Source organism: Staurois parvus, unplaced genomic scaffold (assembly GCF_062004578.1).
Source record: "Staurois parvus isolate SC_StPar_1 unplaced genomic scaffold, SC_StPar_1.0 ptg001062l, whole genome shotgun sequence".
NCBI lineage: Eukaryota > Metazoa > Chordata > Amphibia > Anura > Ranidae > Staurois > Staurois parvus.
The window spans coordinates 1884396-1904762 of record NW_028318858.1 but is presented as its reverse complement, the minus strand read 5'-3'; the positions used below and the strand labels follow the sequence as shown (position 1 = coordinate 1904762).

The 20367-nt window shown below is 40.9% G+C and overlaps 1 protein-coding gene across 50 annotated transcripts in view; it reads right to left on the bottom strand.

Annotated features, from left to right (window-relative positions):
• The window catches only part of RIMS2 (regulating synaptic membrane exocytosis 2), a 919325-nt gene that overhangs the window by 352025 nt on the left and 546933 nt on the right, over nucleotides 1-20367 (bottom strand). For all 50 annotated transcript variants that reach the window (XM_089658335.1, XM_089658295.1, XM_089658297.1 and 47 more), the window contains 5 exons: nucleotides 17923-18042; nucleotides 12198-12297; nucleotides 5348-5471; nucleotides 3607-3653; nucleotides 415-527 (listed from right to left, as the gene is read on the bottom strand). In XM_089658335.1, the coding sequence (XP_089514461.1) occupies nucleotides 415-527; nucleotides 3607-3653; nucleotides 5348-5471; nucleotides 12198-12297; nucleotides 17923-18042 (504 nt within the window). The remainder of the gene's footprint in view (nucleotides 1-414; nucleotides 528-3606; nucleotides 3654-5347; nucleotides 5472-12197; nucleotides 12298-17922; nucleotides 18043-20367) is intronic.

The window sequence follows — 20367 nt, the reverse complement described above, 5'->3', positions numbered from 1 at the left end:
AAATCATAGTATTTGGGGACAGAAGATGGGTTCATTTACTAAAGGCACTGGTGTAACCAACTGTAAATCAGCTGTTAACTTATCTGACTACAGTACATTTATATGTGACTGGCTGTCCTAGGTGCTTATTTCACTATGATGAAATGTTGACAGTCTTAGTTGTTCTGTGTCTCTGTGTCTAATAATCATGCAGGATGCAGTTAACTATGATGTGAAAAGGGCAGTAACCCAAAGCAACCACATTTCAGACCACCAATGAAATACAAATTCTGATTGGCTGCTGTGGGGTACTGGGTTTTACCTACTGCTTTTTGTTCTATTTAATAAACCTATATGTGGGGAAAAAAAGCTTTGGAACAGTTTCAATAATAAGGCTGTGAACTAAGAAAACACGGTAAGAATATTTTTACGTACTGAAAGTTGTCCAGACAGGAACTGGGGAGCGTCACGCAACATTCCAGGACTCATGGGGGAAGTGACAGATATGGAGGGACGATCCATTTTCTGGGATTCAAATGAACTAGAACCTATTTGTGACATAAACATCAAATTAGCTTTGAGAAGTAAACATGGCAGAACAACAGACAACCCATAAAAACTATTTCCTTAAGTGTCCAACTGTCAGCAAGGATTGAACTTGCCTAACAACGACCTTAAGCTCCTATAGTTCAGAAATACCTGCATTTTGGATAGTTCCTTGTATATAATAGAAGGACTGCCCATAGGAATAAGTAGGATTGTGCCCTTATGGTCAGAAATGAAGGATTGCAGTTTGGGCTGCACAGCGTGGATCTGGAATGAATGTGGACAGGTGAGTAAACGTCTTTGGGGCTTTGCTAGGGAAGCAGGGGGACTTGTAGGAAAACTTTATGAAAAGTATAGCCATTCTTTATAAATCAGAAGTGGCACAGCTTTGGAGTAAAAGCGGCTGTGACAGCCCTAATAAGGCAGCAGCTAAGCCAAGAAACATGATCTCATGACTGGCGTTCACAAGTGATATAAGAATCCAGCAAAAAAGCACATTAGAGCCACTGCTCTGAGATGCCAAGATCAGTCCCTTCAAAGCAGAACTAAACTCTCTCAATTAACTAGTTTTAATCATTATGCTGTTAGCATTATTAAATAGACAGGGAAGTATATTATATTTACTTGTTTTTAATTTTTTTTTCTACAGTTTAGTTGCTTACTGGTTTCTAGCCTAGGTCAAATTATGTCATACATCCCAGGAATCTTTATTTATTTATTTCAGGTAGTTATATAGCGCCGTCAATTTACGCAGTGCTTTACACATATATATAGTACATTCACATCAGTCCCTAACCCTCAAGGGGCGTACAATCTAAGGTCCCTAACTTACATTCATACATACACATACTAGGGCCAATTTAGACAGGATCCAATTAACCTACCAGCATGTCTTTGAAGTGTAGGAGGAAATCGGATTACCCCGAGGAAACCCACGCAGGCACAGGGAGAACATGCAAACTCCAGGCAGGTGGTGCCGTGGCTGGGATTCGAACCAACAACCCTGGTACTGCCAGGCAGAAGTGCTAACCATTTAGCCACTGTGCTGCCCATGAGCGGTTTCCTCAGCTGAGCATACCCTCCTGCCTTCATGCCTGAGCTAAGGGCACATAGATTCCAGGAAGTAAATTCAAATTTCAAAGTAATTTCTCTGCAAAAAAAGCATGGAGACACGGATAGAAGTGTTTTTGGTTTCTGGTGCTCAGATACAGTTAAGTTCCTCTTTAAGCTACTAACACATGGGGTTATTTTTAGTCAAAGAAATCTTTTATTCTCAACTTACCACCTACCCACTACAAATACTAAAGAAACAGCACCGTGTTACAATCTCAATTGTTGTGATAGTTTTTCACAGCTGTCTCAGACAGTAAAGAGTTTAGGAATGGCTTTGACCCTTCTATACTCTAAAGTCCACTCCACTTTTAATATTGCGCTTGACAGTCTCTTCATTCTACTTCCTCTTACCATGTTAAGGGTGCTCATTGCCTGTATAGGATTCTTCCTAATTTTGCAATTGAAAATACAGAGCAAAAAACACCACCAGCCATCAACCTACGCATTACCCGCCAACGTGTTCTCTGATCTAAACAAGGTCTGCTTCTTCATTACCGGACTATTGACCTAAATAAATAAGCCATGGTGTGCACTGAGCCTAGAGCTGGGATAAATCAAACCCATCAACTTACCAGCAACAAATAACTGCACTAAAGAACTAATTACAATGGACGTGTCACATGATCAATAGGCTGTGTTCCCAGGAAAGTTGATTCAGAACACAAAATGTGTTCTGTATGTGTAGATTCAAGGCTAACTTGGACTGAATATAATATTTCATTTTTGGGTAGGCTTTTAGGTAGGATGGCTAACAGCGTTGAGTGTATAAGGCTTTCACATTTACTTAATAAGACAAGAAACCAATAGCAACACTTCTAAAATCATCCCTTGACCATTCTGAATAGAGTTACCAGTCCTAGTAACTGCTATGAGTAAGTATGCTTTGCTAATTCATACATACGCCAGTCATGAGATCATGTTTTTTTGGTTTATCTGCTTCTCCCATCGCACCCTGCACTGCTGTACTAAATAAGTCCACTGAGTCATATATTAGAAAAAGGTTTCTCAACCAGGGTTTCATGGAACTCTAGGGTTCCTCCAGAGGTGCCAGGGTTCCTTGAGCAAATTCTGCCTCTCAGGTATGTTCCCACTGACACCATTGAACTTTTTGGCAATCTGTAGGGGGTAATTCTTCCCAATGACCACAAGCATAAGGAGCATTCTTCCCACTGACCATCACACTAATGTATCATGAGATGTAGCTATAGTAATTATTAGCAGGGGTTTCCTGAGACTAGAAAGTTATTTCAAGGGTTCCTCTGTGTTGAAAAGTTTGAGAAAGGCTGCATTAGGGTAAGAAATCATATTAATAGTAACATTGTCACTGAAACACTTGTTATATGACACTGCAAATTCTGATAGCAACTGGAACTGAACATATTATTTTTTGGGTAGGCATGTATGGGCAGAATAACCCATTACATATACCTGGGAGATTTCAGTGGTGAGATTTCTATGCAGCTGTTTGCATCTGTACCTTATTATAAATGTCGTTCAAAAGCAACTGATCCAATTAAAGAGAATATGGCACCTAAAAAAAACTGCTACATGAACAAAGTGTAGGCATCTACAGCTGTCTGCACATACCTGCAGCGGCCTTCCAAACAAAATTGTAATGGCCAAATTGGTGGACCTTTCTGACAGGCAAGACAAGTTCCAGCTCCTTATGAAAATGCCAAACCTTGACTGCCTTTTTCTGTTTCCTGCTCATTCCTAATGACCAGTGAGGCTGCTCATCATAGTAAAGGACCAATAGGTTTGTGTGTGCAGGGCTTGGTGGCAAGCTCTGACAACTACCTGAAAGTGTCTCAGGTTTACCTCCTAAAGGTAAAGCCAGGATTCAGGCAGGATTGCTTATTCTGCAGTTGAAGGAACATTTGTGGGAGAGTAACATCATCAGAATTACAGACCAAATTCAATATCCAACATGCGATTCACCCATACAAATAAACACAGCATGTGACTTACTGGAATCTTGCGGGGCGTGTGTGCTATCAGGTATTCTAGGGATATCTCTGAAACAGAATGGTAAAACTTTGTTAAACATTCTGACTTATGCACAGTCATACCTAAAAATAATTGCAAACAAAACTTAATTTTCCCATAAAATAAGAATGATTTCAGAAGGGTCTTTTCGACACAAAATCCATAGCCGAATTTCAGATTCTTTAAGAGACATACATAGAAAAGTATACTGTCTCTAGGACAATTAGCAGTCTATTGCTGAGGGCCTCCAAACTGCATTCATTTCTCTGCCCCATAGTAGCTGACTAGCCTGAATGTGATATTCCTTCAGTCAGTTTTATCCCACAAAGATCAGCATAACATCAGGATGTAAAATGACAGTTCAGGCTGGAGTCAGATAAGGACAGAGGCATGCCCTTGTCACTACACTACAGACCCACATTACGTCTTAGTGAGCATACTTAGAAGTGTTAAGGATGACCCCACCGTTCTGGTACACATGCTACTGTGAGGCAAGGCAATAAAAGAAGTCTGGAAAATACATGCCAGTCATGTTCCTTATTCATGTCCAGGCTCTGCTACTTTGGAAATTTTACTTATTGAGATGTAAGAAATGTAGATACATCGGACATAATAAAAAAAATAGACAAGCAATTAACAAAGTTTCTTATTTATCAGTAGTATATAAAACTTTATATATATTTACTATACTATATATCTTTACTTTATTGTATAAAGATATTCTTTCAAGTGCACCCATGCCTAGACAATGCATAATAAAGTGTATTCTTATTCTTAACCAGCACAAAAAAAGAAGTTTAAAACAAGCCATCCCTTACCTCTCTAGCTGCATGTACTATGAAGTAATTCATTCATCTTCACAGATCACAATAAAGACTGAAGTTAGGCTTCAGTCAGTTTCCAAAAGCCCAGAAACTTCTGATGCATGTGTACATTATAGGGCTGCCATAATTATATTGTAATAGAAAGTGATAGGAAAAAAACTAAGATTTCTGTGCCTCTATATAAGGGAAAAGCTAAACTTTAAAGTTGTCATTGGAACGGGAATAAAGTGGAAGTCTTTCAACTAACCCCTGGTTCACATATATGCAGCCTTGCGGGCTGCATTTTGTGCAGGCACGAGAGCCCATTCATTTGAATGGAGTCCCGTGCCCCGTGACACGCAGGGCAGAAGTCCCTGCACTTCTTCTGAAAATGCAGCCCACGCGGGAACTTCAGTTCCCAGTACGGTTGCGTTTTCCAGTGCAGGAGGCGTGCCATTAGAACTAATGGCACCCGGCCGCGCGTTCGCATTCCTCTGTGAGGGTGGTGCGGCTGCAAAGATTTTCGTGCGGATCCACAGTGGCACACCCGCACATATGTGAACCAGGGCTCAGAGAGGAATTGTCAAGGTTTAGAAACGTCTGCTCACATCCTGTTGTGTCTATGGGACAGGATGTAATAGGAACCCTTCCCTTACTAACAAAAGGTTTGGCCTTAGATATACTTTAATGGAGTTTAGCTTCAAATTAAGCAGAAAGCAATGTGTGACTTTTAGTTTTGCATAGCAACCCAGCTAACATGTACTTTTAATCAGTTTTGAAATGTAGGAATAACCTGTATTTAGTTCTATTTGGTTGTTAGAGGTTGCTTCACTACCCACATTGCTCTTCTGCCTTATAAATATGGGTGATTCTGATAATAATCTCTCTTACCATTTATTGGCTGTGTAAAGACTACTTACCCTATAGGTCTGGAGACCACTAATTCTACTTGTGCCTCTGGTTTGGACTCCAGAATTATATTGTAAACTTCTTCAAATGTTGCGCCTTGTAATATCCGCCCATTCCACTCTAAAACCTCATCACCTGGAGAAGACCAAAAATATAGAGGTTACTTTATACAGCAAGCTTCACAAAGAACAGTCAAAAAATATTCAGATTGTAGCAGAAAAGGGAATTTTGTAAAAAAACTAAAATCAACAAGAGGGAGGAGGCAAATAAATGTAAAGAGTCATCAAGAAGTAATTTGTAGCAGTTTTATTGTAAATTAAATAAGTAAATGTATGAAACAATATGTCTTGTTTATTTCTTTTAGAAGATTACGTTGTCTTGATTCTGTCTGAACAAAACAAGTGGCGAGTCTGTAAACTGTTACATTTGTAGGCATGCATATTAACATTTTAATTTATAACCGCATCACAAACACTTAAAACACCTGGTGCTTGAAAACGATGTTTACCCTAATTAACCTGAACAGCTGATAAAAACAGGTGAAAACTAAGAGGGTTTTTTATGGATGCCTTAAACCACACACAAAATCATTCAGGTTTAATATAAATATAAAGAGATGTGACAAATAATCCTTTATTGTGTTCATTTTACGGTAGTCACTGCAGTCATGTCCCTCACTCTATCACTAAACCTTTGTCATCCTTCTTCCAAGCAAACTCTTGCCTCACAGCTCCTTCTAATGTAGGCCATACATGGTTCGAATTTCGAATGATTTTCGTATGAAAATTGGACCTAAGAATAATCCGCTGATTTTTGTACTGTTAGTGGGGCAATGGCATTGGCCGGATTTCATGGTTCCTCCCCATTTCGTTTATCGGGCATGCTGGAAAATTCGTGAAAAACGACCAATTTTCAAAATCATTGGTGGTACCATTGGATTACAGAACGAATGACGTTTCAACTTTCGGACAAAAAATAGTTCGGAATTTGAACCATGTATGGCCTGCATAACTCCTGCAAACCTCAGAACCTTGTGAGTTGTGTTCCTATTACATCCTGTCCGGTTGTCTGAGTCCTCATGCACACTGGATGTTTTTACAGCGGCTGTTTTTGGCTTTTGCCATTTTTTTCTACAGCCAGTAAACTCCTTAGCATGTTATCCTATGTGTCCATGCACACATAGATTTTAATCAGTGTTTTTTGCCAGGAGCGTTTTCTGGCAGGAAAAACCCCCCAGCACTAGTGGGTTTCAAAAGGAGTTTTTTAGCTGTAAAAATGCTCTAATGCTGATAAAAGCTGAAAAACGCTGATAAAAGCTGAAAAACGCTAATAAGCGTGGCTATCTGGTGTTTATGAGCTTTTTTGAGCCTGAAGATTTTTTGAGAGTATAACTTTGCTAAGAAACGCAAACGCTGAAAAACACTGAGTCCTCATGCACACGGGACGTTTTGATAACGCTGGTAACATTAGCTGTGTAAAGTCACGTTAAAAACGTGAGTTTTTCAGCTTTTTCAGCGGTTTTGCATTAGCATTTAGTGGCGGTTTCCCGCATTTAGTGGTGCTTTCCCGCGTTTGCGGGTTTTTAGCATTTCTTTAGCGTTTTTTTTAACAAAAATTAAAAAAAATCTGTCAAAAAAAAGTCCAAAACTGCCAGTTTGCAGTGTTTTACCGCATTTTGCTGTGTGTTTCAGCGTTAGAGAGTTTTTACAGCTAAAAAACTCCTCTAGAAACCCACTAGTGTTGGGTTTTTTTCCAGCCAAAAACCATCCCTGCCAAAAAACGTTGATTGCATGGACAGATAGGATAACATGCTGGGGGGTTTACTAACTGTAGTAAAAACTGTCAAAAGCCAAAAACAGTAGCTGTAAAAACGTCCCGTGTGCATGAGGATTAAAAAACACTGAAAAAAGCTAAAGCAAAAAAGCTGAAAAAAAATGCAAAACTTATGTTTTTATTGCAGCATTCTACAGCTGACGCTACAGGCATTTTTAGTCCTCATGCACCCGGGACATTTGATAATGCTGGTAACATTAGCTGTGTAAAGTCACATTAAAAACGTGAGTTTTTCAGATTTTGTTTGCGTTTTCGCATTGGTGTTTAGTGGCGTTTTCCCGCGTTTCTGTTTTTGAAGGTTTTTTTGGTAAAAAAAGTCCAAAACCACTGGTTTGTGGCATTTTACCAGTGTTAGAGCGTTATTACCGCTAAAAAACTGCTCTAGAAACCCACTAGTCCTGTGTTTGTTTTCCAGACAAAAAACGTCCCAGCCAAAAACGTTGATTACAGTCTATGTGTGCATGGACACATAGGATAACATGCTGAGGGGTTTAGTAGCTGTAGAAAAAAACCATCAAAAGCCAAAAACAGCCGCTGTAAAAATGTCAAGTGTGCATGAGGCCTGAACCTTGTTTACATGTAAGCCATTTTTCTGATGAAACCTTATCACTCTTCTTCAAACTTCAGTTACCTGTCTGTAATCCTCACATGCCTTTCTCGTGCCTCTTCTAAATTTCACTCACCCATCAAACAACCTTCTTATTCCTCCTATAAATGTCTGTCACCCTTCTCTCACAGCTGCCTCACTCCTCTATAACTCCAAGTCCCTCATAAGTTGTCCTTCTCAAACCTCCTCCACTCCTTGGTAAACCATCACTTATCCTCTTCCTGACTCCAAACCTCAGTCACTATCCTACTATATCCTTCTCAAACCTCCTCCATTCCTCAGTCAGCCATCAATTATCCTCTTTATGATTCCAATCCACCGTCACTGTTCTATTATACCCTTCTCAAACCTCCTCCATCCTCAGTCAACCATCACATATTATCTACATGACTCCAAACCTCAGTCACTGTCCTACTATATCCTCCACAAACCTCCTTCAACCCGTTATTAATGAGTTTTCCTCTTCATTCCTCCTCCAAACTTCTTCATGACTCTAAACCTCAGTTACTTTCCTCTTATATTTTTCTCAAACTTCCTTTAATCCTCAGTGGACCTTCTCCAAACTTCAGTCACTGTTCTCATTTATCCTCCTTAAACCCCCTCCAATCCTCAATTACTCATCAATTGTTTTCTTCATTCCTTCTTTAAACCTCAGTATTCTGAGTTGTCCACTCTGCTTATTCTTCTGATTCTACCTGAATACTTTCTTGCCAGTTATCCTTTTTATTTTTTCTTCAATCTGTATAGGCTTTCCAGAAGTCAAACTGTGCACTGCTGCAACACTTTTATAATCATATTTAGTAATTAGTTTCCTAGATGATGATTTTATTTCCCATATATATACATGAATACCTCTACTGATATAATGAAGGCTCTGACATTGCACCCAAACAGATCTAAAAGTCATGTATTTTGAACCCCCTATCACACTGTGTAAAAAAACTCTACCATAAAGACAGTTTTCTCTATGGTAGCACAGATAATTGTCTTAGTTGCAGCTTGGAATCTTATCACATTTTGATTACATCAGGCCAAAGCAAAATGCTACTTACTACTAATGTGTGCATTATACAAAAACATTATGCATGCGACAGACACTTCTGCTCCCTGCCCCTGGAAGAGAGAGTTATGGAAATGTGTAGAGGGTTCCAGGAACCACATCAAAATCTGGATGTTACAACTTGGTGTATCAAATTGGCACACAATCTGCAGCTTACATTTTAGCAAGTATGTATAACATCCACCTGGAAATGATATTTCTGTTTATGCAAGGTGCTAAAGAGTTATACTGCCCTACATGGTTTCATATCTCTGGAGCAGCAACAACTATACAAGTTCAAAGAACTACTGACCCCATTTTTGCTCAGTTTTTTCTCACATTTCAAAAAATGGAATGGAGTAGAGGGAACACCCAGGGGTGGATGAGGATATCTCTGAGAAATATATTATAGAGACCTTGCTGCTGAACAGAGGCCAAAGGGTGATAAAACCTAACTACAGGTTTTAGGATCCCCTCACCAACCCCCTCCCTGAAACCAGCCCCCCACCTAGCCTATTTTTTTAAACTTTTCTATACATATATTTACTCCAGCAGTCTTCAGGTTTGTCATGTGACAACAGTGGAGGTAGGCAGTCCTTACTCCTGGATAGTGCAGCACTCATATAATGATGTGTGAGTGTTGTTCTGTCCAGGAAATCTGTGAATGCAGACCAACGTGATGACACCCCCTCTTGGGGGCTTGTCTATGATGGCATGATTTCACAGGAAATTGGTCTGCTGATCCTGCCTATAATTCAACCAGAAAGAGAGCCAAGTGTTGGATCACAGAGCAATGAACGGAGAGTGCTGGAGTTGGTCTTTAATCTAACTAGACTGTATCTATAACTGAAATATCATTTTTTGGAGGGCTGGCCTTTTAAAAAATAACCAGATTATTATAAGATGTGCTTAACGTAACTATAAAACCCAACTTTAACTGAAGGCTGAATGAGGTGAGGATGGCCAACAGGCCTTTAATAGCTCTATGCAGCTTGAAATAAATGGCTTTCTAATATTAGGAAATATCTGCACTATAAACCATCAGTTTTAGATACACATTTGGTCTAAGAGTATAACAGAATGAGTTGCATGGCTCTGGGCACTATTATAAGTAGGAATTTAAAAACCTTATTTCTCTAGATTTGTGGTGGATATGGGACATGCAGATACCATTTCCAGTATAAAATAAAAAAAACCTGAATCATCTTTAAAAAAAATAATTAATAAATACAATCCCAAGAAATAATCTGGAATTACTTAGACAATCACTCTTAAACGTCCACCAGCCATTGTTATGTCATCAACATTTTTATTCTGCTATCCATTGATACACAATGCCCACAGAGAGCCAGTGGCTATATTAAGCTGTGTAGTACCTTACCATAAGAATTGTGAAGTAAATTAGCAACATAAATCATTACTGAAGATATAAAATCCACAATGTTTGAAAATGACATAATACCAGAAAAGGGCACTAATGTGATTTATTTATACTGATGTACATACATTTCAACCCTCGACTGAAGACACCACAGACCTCCCGAGACTGGCGCCACATGCAGCAATGACGCGAGTGGCTCTTTAGTGACCTGATCCACAGCACAACTGAGTCATGTCCTGATGTCCTGTTAGATCTACTTCCAGTTTACTAATGATATGACATTCATGGAGTGTCATCCAACACCTCACCTAGAAAGATGCTTACATGACCAATGTCTAACCATTATCTTCTGGCTTACTGTGAAGCAAGTACTCGAATTCATTATTTTTTTATTTTAGTTATTTTATACCTTTATTTCAGTTAATAGAAAGGGCTTTAATTTTCTAGCAAAACATATCCTCTGCCTCACCCTTCCAGGAAAAAAACAGTTAAATACCTTTTAATGCAGTTTTACTCACTTAAGTCCACCATCAAATTCCATTTCAGTGCTGTTTATGGGTGTCAGTGGGTATGTTGCCATGGCTATTTTAGTGATTTGTATAATTAATATGAAGTAAGATTTTTAAGACCATGTGTTGTTTTAGAAGCTAGACCTCCCCAATTGATATGAGAATGAACTTGTTGAACTGATTTGTGAAGTTCAGGAGGGGGGAAGTGGGGGGAAAGGAAAAGACTTAAACAAGCCATGTGGTGAGAGACAGATATATAGTTGTGCTGGAGGACTTTGAGAAGGAAGGGGCAACAGTTGTTTACAGGACTCTGAGAGGGAAGGAACCATAAGAAGACTACACCAAAGGAAGAACCAAGTTAAGAAGCTGTTTAGTATACGTATTGCCTATATTTGGCATGCTAATTAGCTGGGAAGGATAGATCATTTGGTTATGTGTATATTGTATGCATATTTTGTTATACTTTGTATGCAGTGAATTGTTTTTCCTACAGTTGTATGTGCAGCTTTTCTGTTTAATAAAAGCACATTAACACACTACAAAGGTTTCTAAGCTTCCTTGCTTATTCCGTGAAGAACCTAAAAGATGCAAAGCAAAACAGTGGACCCATAACCCAGCGCTGCAAATGTGTCCATGTCTGCCAGTCCATAGTGGTCCCCTCTTGCTGATGTCATCACCTACAGACTCTCTTCTGGATCCTGAGAGGACACTGTAGGCATGCAGGCGGTGACATGGACACCCAAGACCCCACCTCCTATGCCAGGTGGAAGGGAGCTCAAAAATGTAGCCTTTGGTATTTTAAATAAGGAGTGATTAAAGCAACTCAGGAATGTTAATTAATTAATTGAAAATATTAGATTTTAAAATGTATGTCAAGGCACGTTTTATCCTTTTAAGGACCCTAGCGATACAGTAAAAAACCTATTGACCTGCCAGAAATGCACTGAGCTCTTACACTCTGGTTTGGATGGACAGCATTGTGGCCTGAGAGGTGTCAGCCCTGCCCAGTGTATTTTGTTAAACTACTGAACCACTCCCATTCTTAGCTCTCTACAACATAAAGGCTAATTGTTCTGTAGTCCTAAATAAAAACTAGGAGGGTTAAATAAACACAGGAAGTGTGCAAAGGACACAGAACAGCTCAAATTTTTTTTTTTACATGATTAACATTTTTGCATGTATCAACCAGATATAGAAAAAGAAACAGATCAAACAGATATACCAAATTACTTTCAGTGGTATATTAAACAATTAAACAGACCAAAAGAGAGCAAATACAGTTCACAGTTAGGGTTTATAAACATTTCAAAATATTGGGACTGATCTAACTTTTCAATGTGCTAAAACTTCCAAGTACTGCCAGGATTATGTCATCATTTATAGGTAATAAATAATTCATCACAGCGGGAAGTCCTATTATCAGTCTTGTGTCAAACAAGGTATACATACAGTAGCAGCTACAAAAGAGGACACTTCATCAGAACAGACATACCCGGTCGCAGCCGCCCAACAGTGTCTGCTAGGCTTCCCTTCTTCACTTTGGTGATGTAAGCACAGAGATGACCAGTCTCTGACATTTTGCCCCCCACAACCTGCAATAACAAGAGATACAATATAAAACTGTGGGTAAATAATGGTGTCTATTAAAGTTGTTAAAGTATTAACAGTATCAGATTAAAGCAGTACAGTATAAACTATATTTTAGCATACATACACTTTAAATACCTCTTCCTTCATCCCCCGATAATAGAATAACAGAGCTGTGCAGTCCATTAAAACTTGACTGGGTACCAATGCATAAACCCTAATCTTATTTTAGATACATAATTAGTCTGGCTGAAAAAAGACAAAAGTCCATTCAGTTCAACCATTAAAAAAAGAAGAAAGAAAAAAAGTTATAATCCTATACCCACAGTTGAACCAGAGGAATGCAAAAAAACCAGCAAAGCATGATCCAATTTGCTCCTGCAGGGAAAAGAATTCCTTCCTTATACCCCGAGACATCAGATTCCCTGGATCAACTTTACCTATAAATGTTAGTATCCAGTTATATTCTGTGTATCTAAGAAACAATCCAGGACTTTTTTAAAGCAATCCATTGAGCTGGCCAGAACCAACTCTTGAGGGAGTCTATTCCACATTTTTACAGCTCTCACTGTGAAGAAACCTTTCTGTGTTTGGAGATTAAATCTCTTTTTCTCCAGATGTAAAGAGTGCCCCCTTGTCCTCTGTGATGACCTCAGGGTGAATAGCTCTACACCAAGTTCACTATATGAACCACTGATGTATTTATACATGGAGATCATATTCCCCCTTAATCTCCTCTTCTCAAGAGAGAATAAATTTGGTTCCTCTAATCTTTCCTCATAGCTGAGCTCCTCCATGCCTCTTATCAGTTTGGTTGCCCTTCTCTGTACTTTCTCCAGTTCCCCAATGTTCTTTTTGTGAATTGGTGTCCAAAACTGAACTACATATTCCATACATTTAGTATGTGTGATGGGTGAAAAATAAACAATTTTGACAACTGTAGTATTTCAAAAAAATTTTTAAAATAAATATATGACTGGTCTTAGATTTTTTTTTTCTTTACATTTGCATTGAGTTGGTAGGCCAGCTTTATGCAGAGGATGAATACCCCCAAGGTATATGAAGTATATGCTATGGCGGGTCTGTGCACACATTGTGGGATTTAGCGATATAACCAATGCAGCGTATTTCAGAAGGGAAAATGTATTTAGAACAAGAGGTCGTGATGTGAAGCTGCAGAGTGGGCGGCTGCCGGATACTTGAGGACGTTCCACTTTTACAGCAGGAAAGCTGGATTTATGAGATACCCTATCCACACATGATATAGCAGCCTATGGAATAAAAGAACTAAAAAAAAAATCCTGAGGAGACGCAGGAGGCTGTTATGAATAGAAGCAAAGATCAAATAGCAGAAGGTCTGCAGTTTTGCAACAAAGGGGAAAATTGGCAGATTGCATGTGCCAAGAGCTGCTTTTATGTCTTCAAATGCTGTGCTTCTAGGTGTTAAATTATTTCTGAGACGACTGACATATTCATTTGTACGGCTCGGGGAGGCGGACGCGTCTGTCTTAGAACGTGTACTTTGGGCTAAAGAAATTCAGTGTGAAGAGAATACCCCGGAAGTCGTATTTGCTGTGCCAGCCAAGATCTGGAGGTGCTACACACTGAGAATGCAAAATGCTGAGCCTGACAGACACAACGCTTGTTCACGTCTGAGGAATACCGCTTTTATTACTGTCAGCGTGATTAACCCTCTCCTGACAGTCAGGGAGAGATCACTTCTATAGGAAGAGAGGCTGCAATCCTATTAACTGCAAACAGATCTCAAGGGGACAAGGCAGCTTTGCTATACCATCTCAGAACCATCTTAAAATATATCTGCAGCTGCCATTGGTCTTCATCTATAAAAGCTAGCTGTCTGGCTGTGTCTGTCTTCAATATTTCTATGCCACAAACATGGAATAATCATGCACACTTCAATCTAACTGCACCACTCCAGGATCCTCTCCTCTCACCAGCCACCAAAGCCAACCTGGGTGTTCTTCCTATTTACCATACTTAACGTGGTTCTAAAGGCAGAAGGTTTTTTTTCTGTGGACGAAGGTAAAAAAACTTCTGTGCACAGCAGCCCCCTCTATATTTGCCTGAGACCCATTGAGATCCAGCGATGTGCACAAGAGCATTAGTTCTCCAGGGGCTCTGCTTCCTCATTGGCCATTGCCTGTCATTGCTGTCAATCACAGCCAGTGAGCCAATGAAGAGACAGAGGAGGCAGGGCTGTGAATGAACACACAGAGCAGTGGCTCAGGAGCGAGCCTGCTTTTGGTGTGCCCTCATAGCAAGCTGTTTGCTTTGGAGAACCCTTAGCAGGAAGGAGGGGCCAGGAGCACCGGTGGGGGACCCAAGAAGAGGAAGACTGGGGCTGCTCTGTGCAAAAACCACTGTACAGAGCAGGTAAGTATAACATGATTGTTATTTAAAAAAAAAAATCTTTAATATCACCTTAAGGCAACCATGCAAACAAAGCCAAACCATGCATTCTGGCTTTGAAGAAAATGTAATTGTTTGGAGTGGCATACATACACATAATTTTAGAGTCTTTGTGATCAAATGGAATCTGTTACTTTCCCATTCAGAGTTCACCCCCATCCTTCACCGCACGAGCAATGCTCGACCTCATCACGTTCCCCAACCACCACTGAGGAAATATGTGTGCGTCTTCCCTTACTCCCAAAGACAGTTCTTAAGCCGAAGCTTAACAGGTGGCACTGCCCCTAAAACTCGCCCACTAAAGCCAATGAGACCATGCTGCGTGCCAAAAGTTTAATTGATGGATGTTCGGATGCAAAAGGTGCAGTGTATGCATCCCTTTGGGGACCCTGCCCACAGGGCTAGTCAACTGTAGTGCATCCCTCCTGGCGTTTTAGTGCGCCCGGGAAGGAAAGGTGCAGCATCCAGTCTGCTGCCTGCAGCCTATCAAAGCCTAAGGCAGCCTGTGACTGGATGGAGCTAAATGCTGTATTGAGTGGTATCTGCGTCTAGGGCCCAATGCATTCAGTGTCAAATGACCAGAAGCCAAAGACCTGAGTTTCAGACCTACGCCCCTGAACACACAGGGCCCTAAATATTGGTACCACTCGGTGTATAGTTCAGCCCTGTCCAGTCACAGCCTGCCATAGACTTTGACAAGCTGTCTGCATTGGGGCTGGATGCTGCACACATTCCTCCGAAGCACACTAAAACACCAGTAGGGATTCAATGCAGTTGAACAGTCTTGTGTGCAAGGGGCCTTTGAAATAATTAACCCGTAGGGAGTATCTCACCAAAATGACATTTCTGTTGTAGGGGATCCCTAAAATTTAATTTGTATCTTAGTGTAGACTGCTGGAAAAATCAGTGAGGAAATCATAAAAACAGGAAATTACATTTTTGGCGTTCTGCACGCCTTTTTTTTTTAACACGACTGTGCAGATAAGATATTAAAATTGGTTCTCTTTAGACCTTTCCATTGACAAGTTAGCACACTTACTAACTGCAGAGATTTTCCTGCAAGCATCAAATTTTGGCATTATACATGAATTGATATCATCCCCCTCCCCTTCAGTGTATGTTACAAGTGTAGTTTGCCATTTCCCAGGGAATTAATAAGATTAATAAGGTTCATAATTCAACATGTTTTTTTTTTCAGTGTGGAAAAGTAACATCTTGTCCTTAATGTATACAACAATCTCTAGCAATTCAAAGAGGTTCATCCTTTTACTGTTTCAAGTATCAGATCTCTCTTTTCTCCTGACCTTGTTCTGTCTTAATTAAGCATATTTCAATTAAATGTTGTCCTTTCCCTATTAAACATTCCAGCAAATTGTAGAAAGCCGATTAGCATAGCTCGGAATGAATTGTGCTCTGATAATCCATAGTTTCAGTATTTTATTGAACACTAAGCTGTACCTGAAAAGCAGCCAATCTGTGTTACCAGGAGAAAAAAAGACTGGAGATTTGTTTATAGCATATATTGTATGCCATGTTCACTAAAATGCTATGATGGTGCAAATGTGTGTTTTCCATGCAGCATAAAGACAAAACCAAATTATTCAATCCATCTATTCATACAAATAGTTGGTTCAAATCAACCAAAGAGGGAGATGAGATAGGAGTTAATAATACCAGGCCTGAAAAATGTGAGCTTTCCCAAACAAATAAAAAAAAAATAAGAACCTATTCCAATACTCACCTTCACTTAAAGTGGTTGTAAACCTCAGACATGAAATATGAACAAAGCATATCCCTCTATAGGGTGTTCTTATCTCAGTTAGGAGCACTAAGTGTCATTTCTGTCTGCTGCTTTGTTCCTCTGCTATCACTTCGGACATGTTTTCCTGACACTAAGAGAAAAAAGGTAACAGGTGAAGGACCTCCAGCAGATTGACAGCCTGAGCCCTGTTCCTGTGAGCAGTGTGAAGGGGGTGTGCCTTTTCCATCCATTCCGCTCTCAGATTTCACCTCACTGAGCTCTGCAGAAAGTAACTACAGCTCTCCGCCCATTTTTCCTGAACTCTGACAAGCTTCAAAAAATCTGAACACTGAACGGATGTTGGGAAGATAAAACAGCAGATAAACAGGTACAACTTATGTAGGAGGATTTGTTTCATCTCTGTGTATCACCTAAGGCCAATCACTTCACTAGCCATATGTAAAGGTTTACAACCACTTTACGTGCTGTCCCCTAAAGACTCACCTCTCCTGATATCTAGCGCTGGTCCTCTTCCAGGTTTAATGATAGTGAAGTTGAATTTGTCACCACGCTGAAAAAACATCTCCTGCACATGAGTGTGCTGGTGGTCTGACACCAGTTCTTCATATACATCCACTTCTTAGCTGGGAATATGGACGCACCACACTTTTCTGCCCTCTTAGAACTGGGGAAGCCCCAATATCGCACTACAGAGACACAAGCAAGATTTAGGTCTGAGGAAGAGGGTACTACCTTCGAAACACGCAAGTCAGTTGGGATTCAGGTGGTGTCCTCCCAAGCTTAGGAGCACGTGGAGTGGACCGATCACCTCTGAAAATTTGATGAGCTTTGTCTGACATGGTGTGCGAGTAGATTTAATTTTATCTTACAATACATGTTTCATTGGGATAATGCGCTAGGCTGGTGCGGCTTCTCTCTTGTGTGTCTCTGTGTTACCACTGGCCTCACAGTAGAATAGTAGGAAAAGAAGACCCAGGACATCGCATGACTGGCCAGAAGACTGCTGGATTGTAGATATTTATGAGTCATATTTAAAAAAATAGACTTGGGGAGGGGAAACAGGATCTCACTGTCACACAGACCTAGACATGGTTCATCATCTTCCCACTGCAAGCACAAAATTTTCGGTAACGTTTTTGAGTCTTGCCATTTATTAAACTGCCAGCAGGGACTGAAAGAAAGCACTTACAGGTGTCTAAGCACATCATAGCTGCTTAAGTATAGTGGAAGATCCAAAATCTGGCGCAAATCTTGATTTTCAACCCCTCCTTTCATGTTCCATTGACACGCTTTGTATCTATGCAGTTTTAAAAATCTCTGCAATTTTCACATCATGCATCTTTCATAGAAACCAAGAGTACAACATATAAAATGCAGACAACACAAAATCTAATCATGATCCTGAGATTTTCCTCTATCCACGTAATCCAGCACTCACCTTTAGACCAAGCATAGCTCCAGAATCTCGAGGCACACTGCCATCTTTTAACCGCTTATTTAATAAGATGCGGCCAATTAATCGGTCGCCATCTTTAGATGCTTGCCACGTAACAGGGTGCTGATTTGTGTAAAGAGAAACACAAGAACAATATGTTAGAGCATGTTTTTAACAGAACAACAGTAACAGATTTGTAGCCTTCAAGAACACCTGTAGTACAGAAGAAACCAAAAAACTGCAAAGGAGGCAGTTAGGCAAAATAGGTATTGCCCTTTCTTTTTTTAAATTATAATGGCCTTAGAGTAGCTTGGATTCGTAATTTTAAACCTCAGCCCACCTTCCTAAGTCCCACTGCTCATAAGTAAAGCAAAGCTACTTATGGCAAGGTCTTGACGTTTTTAAATTTAGCTGCTGTTAAGAGGTTATGTTGTGACAAAGTTTGGCCCTACAGTCATATTCTAATAAAGTGAACAGCAATTGAGCCTGTTACACCAAATTCTCCTACAACCCTTGGATCTTATTCTGCCATGATAACAAAAGGAACCCAACTATAAACGTCTACCTTTTCTACTAGCTTCTTTTAGTTGTTTAATATACCGTATTTTTCGCTCCATAAGACGTACTTTTTTCCCCCCAAAAAAGGGGGGAAAATGTCAGTGCGTCTTATGGAGTGAATATGGAGTGGCCGGTCTGGTATTTCCGCCACCGCCACCATGTCAGAATACCGGGCCGGCCGCTCCTCTCTTCTCTGCAGCAGAAACGTACCTGTTCCTCGGTCCAGTGCTGTAGTCTTCTGGCGCCGGCATCTTTAGTGTGGGCACCTGGCTGTGACAGCCGGGTGCCCACTGCGCATGCGTGAGAAGCGCTGCGCTTTGTGAATGGTCCGGCATATTCTGGGACACATGACAGGTCCCAGAAGACTCTGGACCAATCACAAAGTGCAGCGCTTCTCGCACATGCGCTCTCAGCCGGGTGCTCACACTACAGGTAGGACAACTCCACGGAAGTGGGAGCGGGTACTTGTCAAATTCAGGTACCCGCTCTGCCTCCCTCCCCAAAGGTCTGCAGTCTCTTGGTCATCCCCTGTACTGTCTGCAGTCTCTGGTCATCCCCTGTACTGTCTGCAGTCTCTTGGTCATCCCCTGTACTGTCTGCAGTCTCTTGGTCATCCCCTGTACTGTCTGCAGTCTCTTGGTCATCCCCTGTACTGTCTGCAGTTTCTTGGTCATACCCTGTACTGTGTCTGCAGTCTCTGGTCATCTACTGTACTGTCTGCAGTTTCTGGTCATCTCCTGAACTGTGTCCGCAGTCTCTGGTCATCTCCTGTAGTATGTCTGCAGTCTCTGGTCATCTCCTGTACTGTGTCCGCAGTCTCTGGTCATCTCCTGTACTATGTCCGCAGTCTCTGGTCATCTCTTGTACTATGTCCGCAGTCTCTGGTCATATCCTGCATTGTCCGCAGACTCTGGTCATCTCCTGTACTATGTCTGCAATCTCTGGTCATCTCCTGTACTGTCCGCAGTCTCTGGTCATCTCCTGTACTATGTCCGCAGTCTCTGGTCATCCTCTGTATTGTTCCGCAGTCTCTGATCATCTCCTGTACTGTGTCCGCAGTCTGTGGTCATCTCCTGTACTATGTCTGCAGTCTCTGGTCATCTCCTGTACTGTGTCCGCAGTCTGTGGTCATCTCCTGTACTATGTCCGCAGCCTCTGGTCATCTCCTGTACTATGTCCGCAGTCTCTGGTCATCCCCTGTACTGTGTCCGCAGTCTCTGGTCACCTCCTGTACTATGTCCGCAGTCTCTGGTCATCTCCTGTACTATGTCCGCAGTCTCTGGTCATCTCCTGTACTGTGTCCGCAGTCTCTGGTCATCTCCTGTACTATGTCTGCAGTCTCTGGTCATCTCCTGTACTATGTCTGCAGTCTCTGATCATCTCCTGTACTATGTCTGCAGTCTCTGATCATCTCCTGTACTGTGTCTGCAGTCTCTGGTCATTTCCTGTACTGTGTCTGCAGTCCATTGGTTCAGAATATTTTTTTTCTTGTTTTCCTCCTCTAAAACCTAGGTGCGTCTTATTGTCAGGTGCGTCTTATGGAGCGAAAAATACGGTACTTTAAAGTGACAATCCCTTTGGTAAAAGCAAGACAAATACAGGAAGAGACATCTTAAAGGATCCTAAACCCCACCTTGGTTCCACTGAGCATGATGGTACTTTTAGAGGCAGAAGAGTTGGGGAACCTACAATACCTCTCACCAACTGCTGACATGTTCAGCAATTAGGGGGTGCAGAGTATAAACTGCTAGAGGGTAGGGGATACTATGGTACTCTGCTATGGACCCTAAAAGATTCCAGAGCCCTCCTCACATATCACTGTTTACCAAGAAAAGCAAAGTAAACCATAAGTGACTCCAAACACCTACTCAAGATAAGGGCATGGGAGGT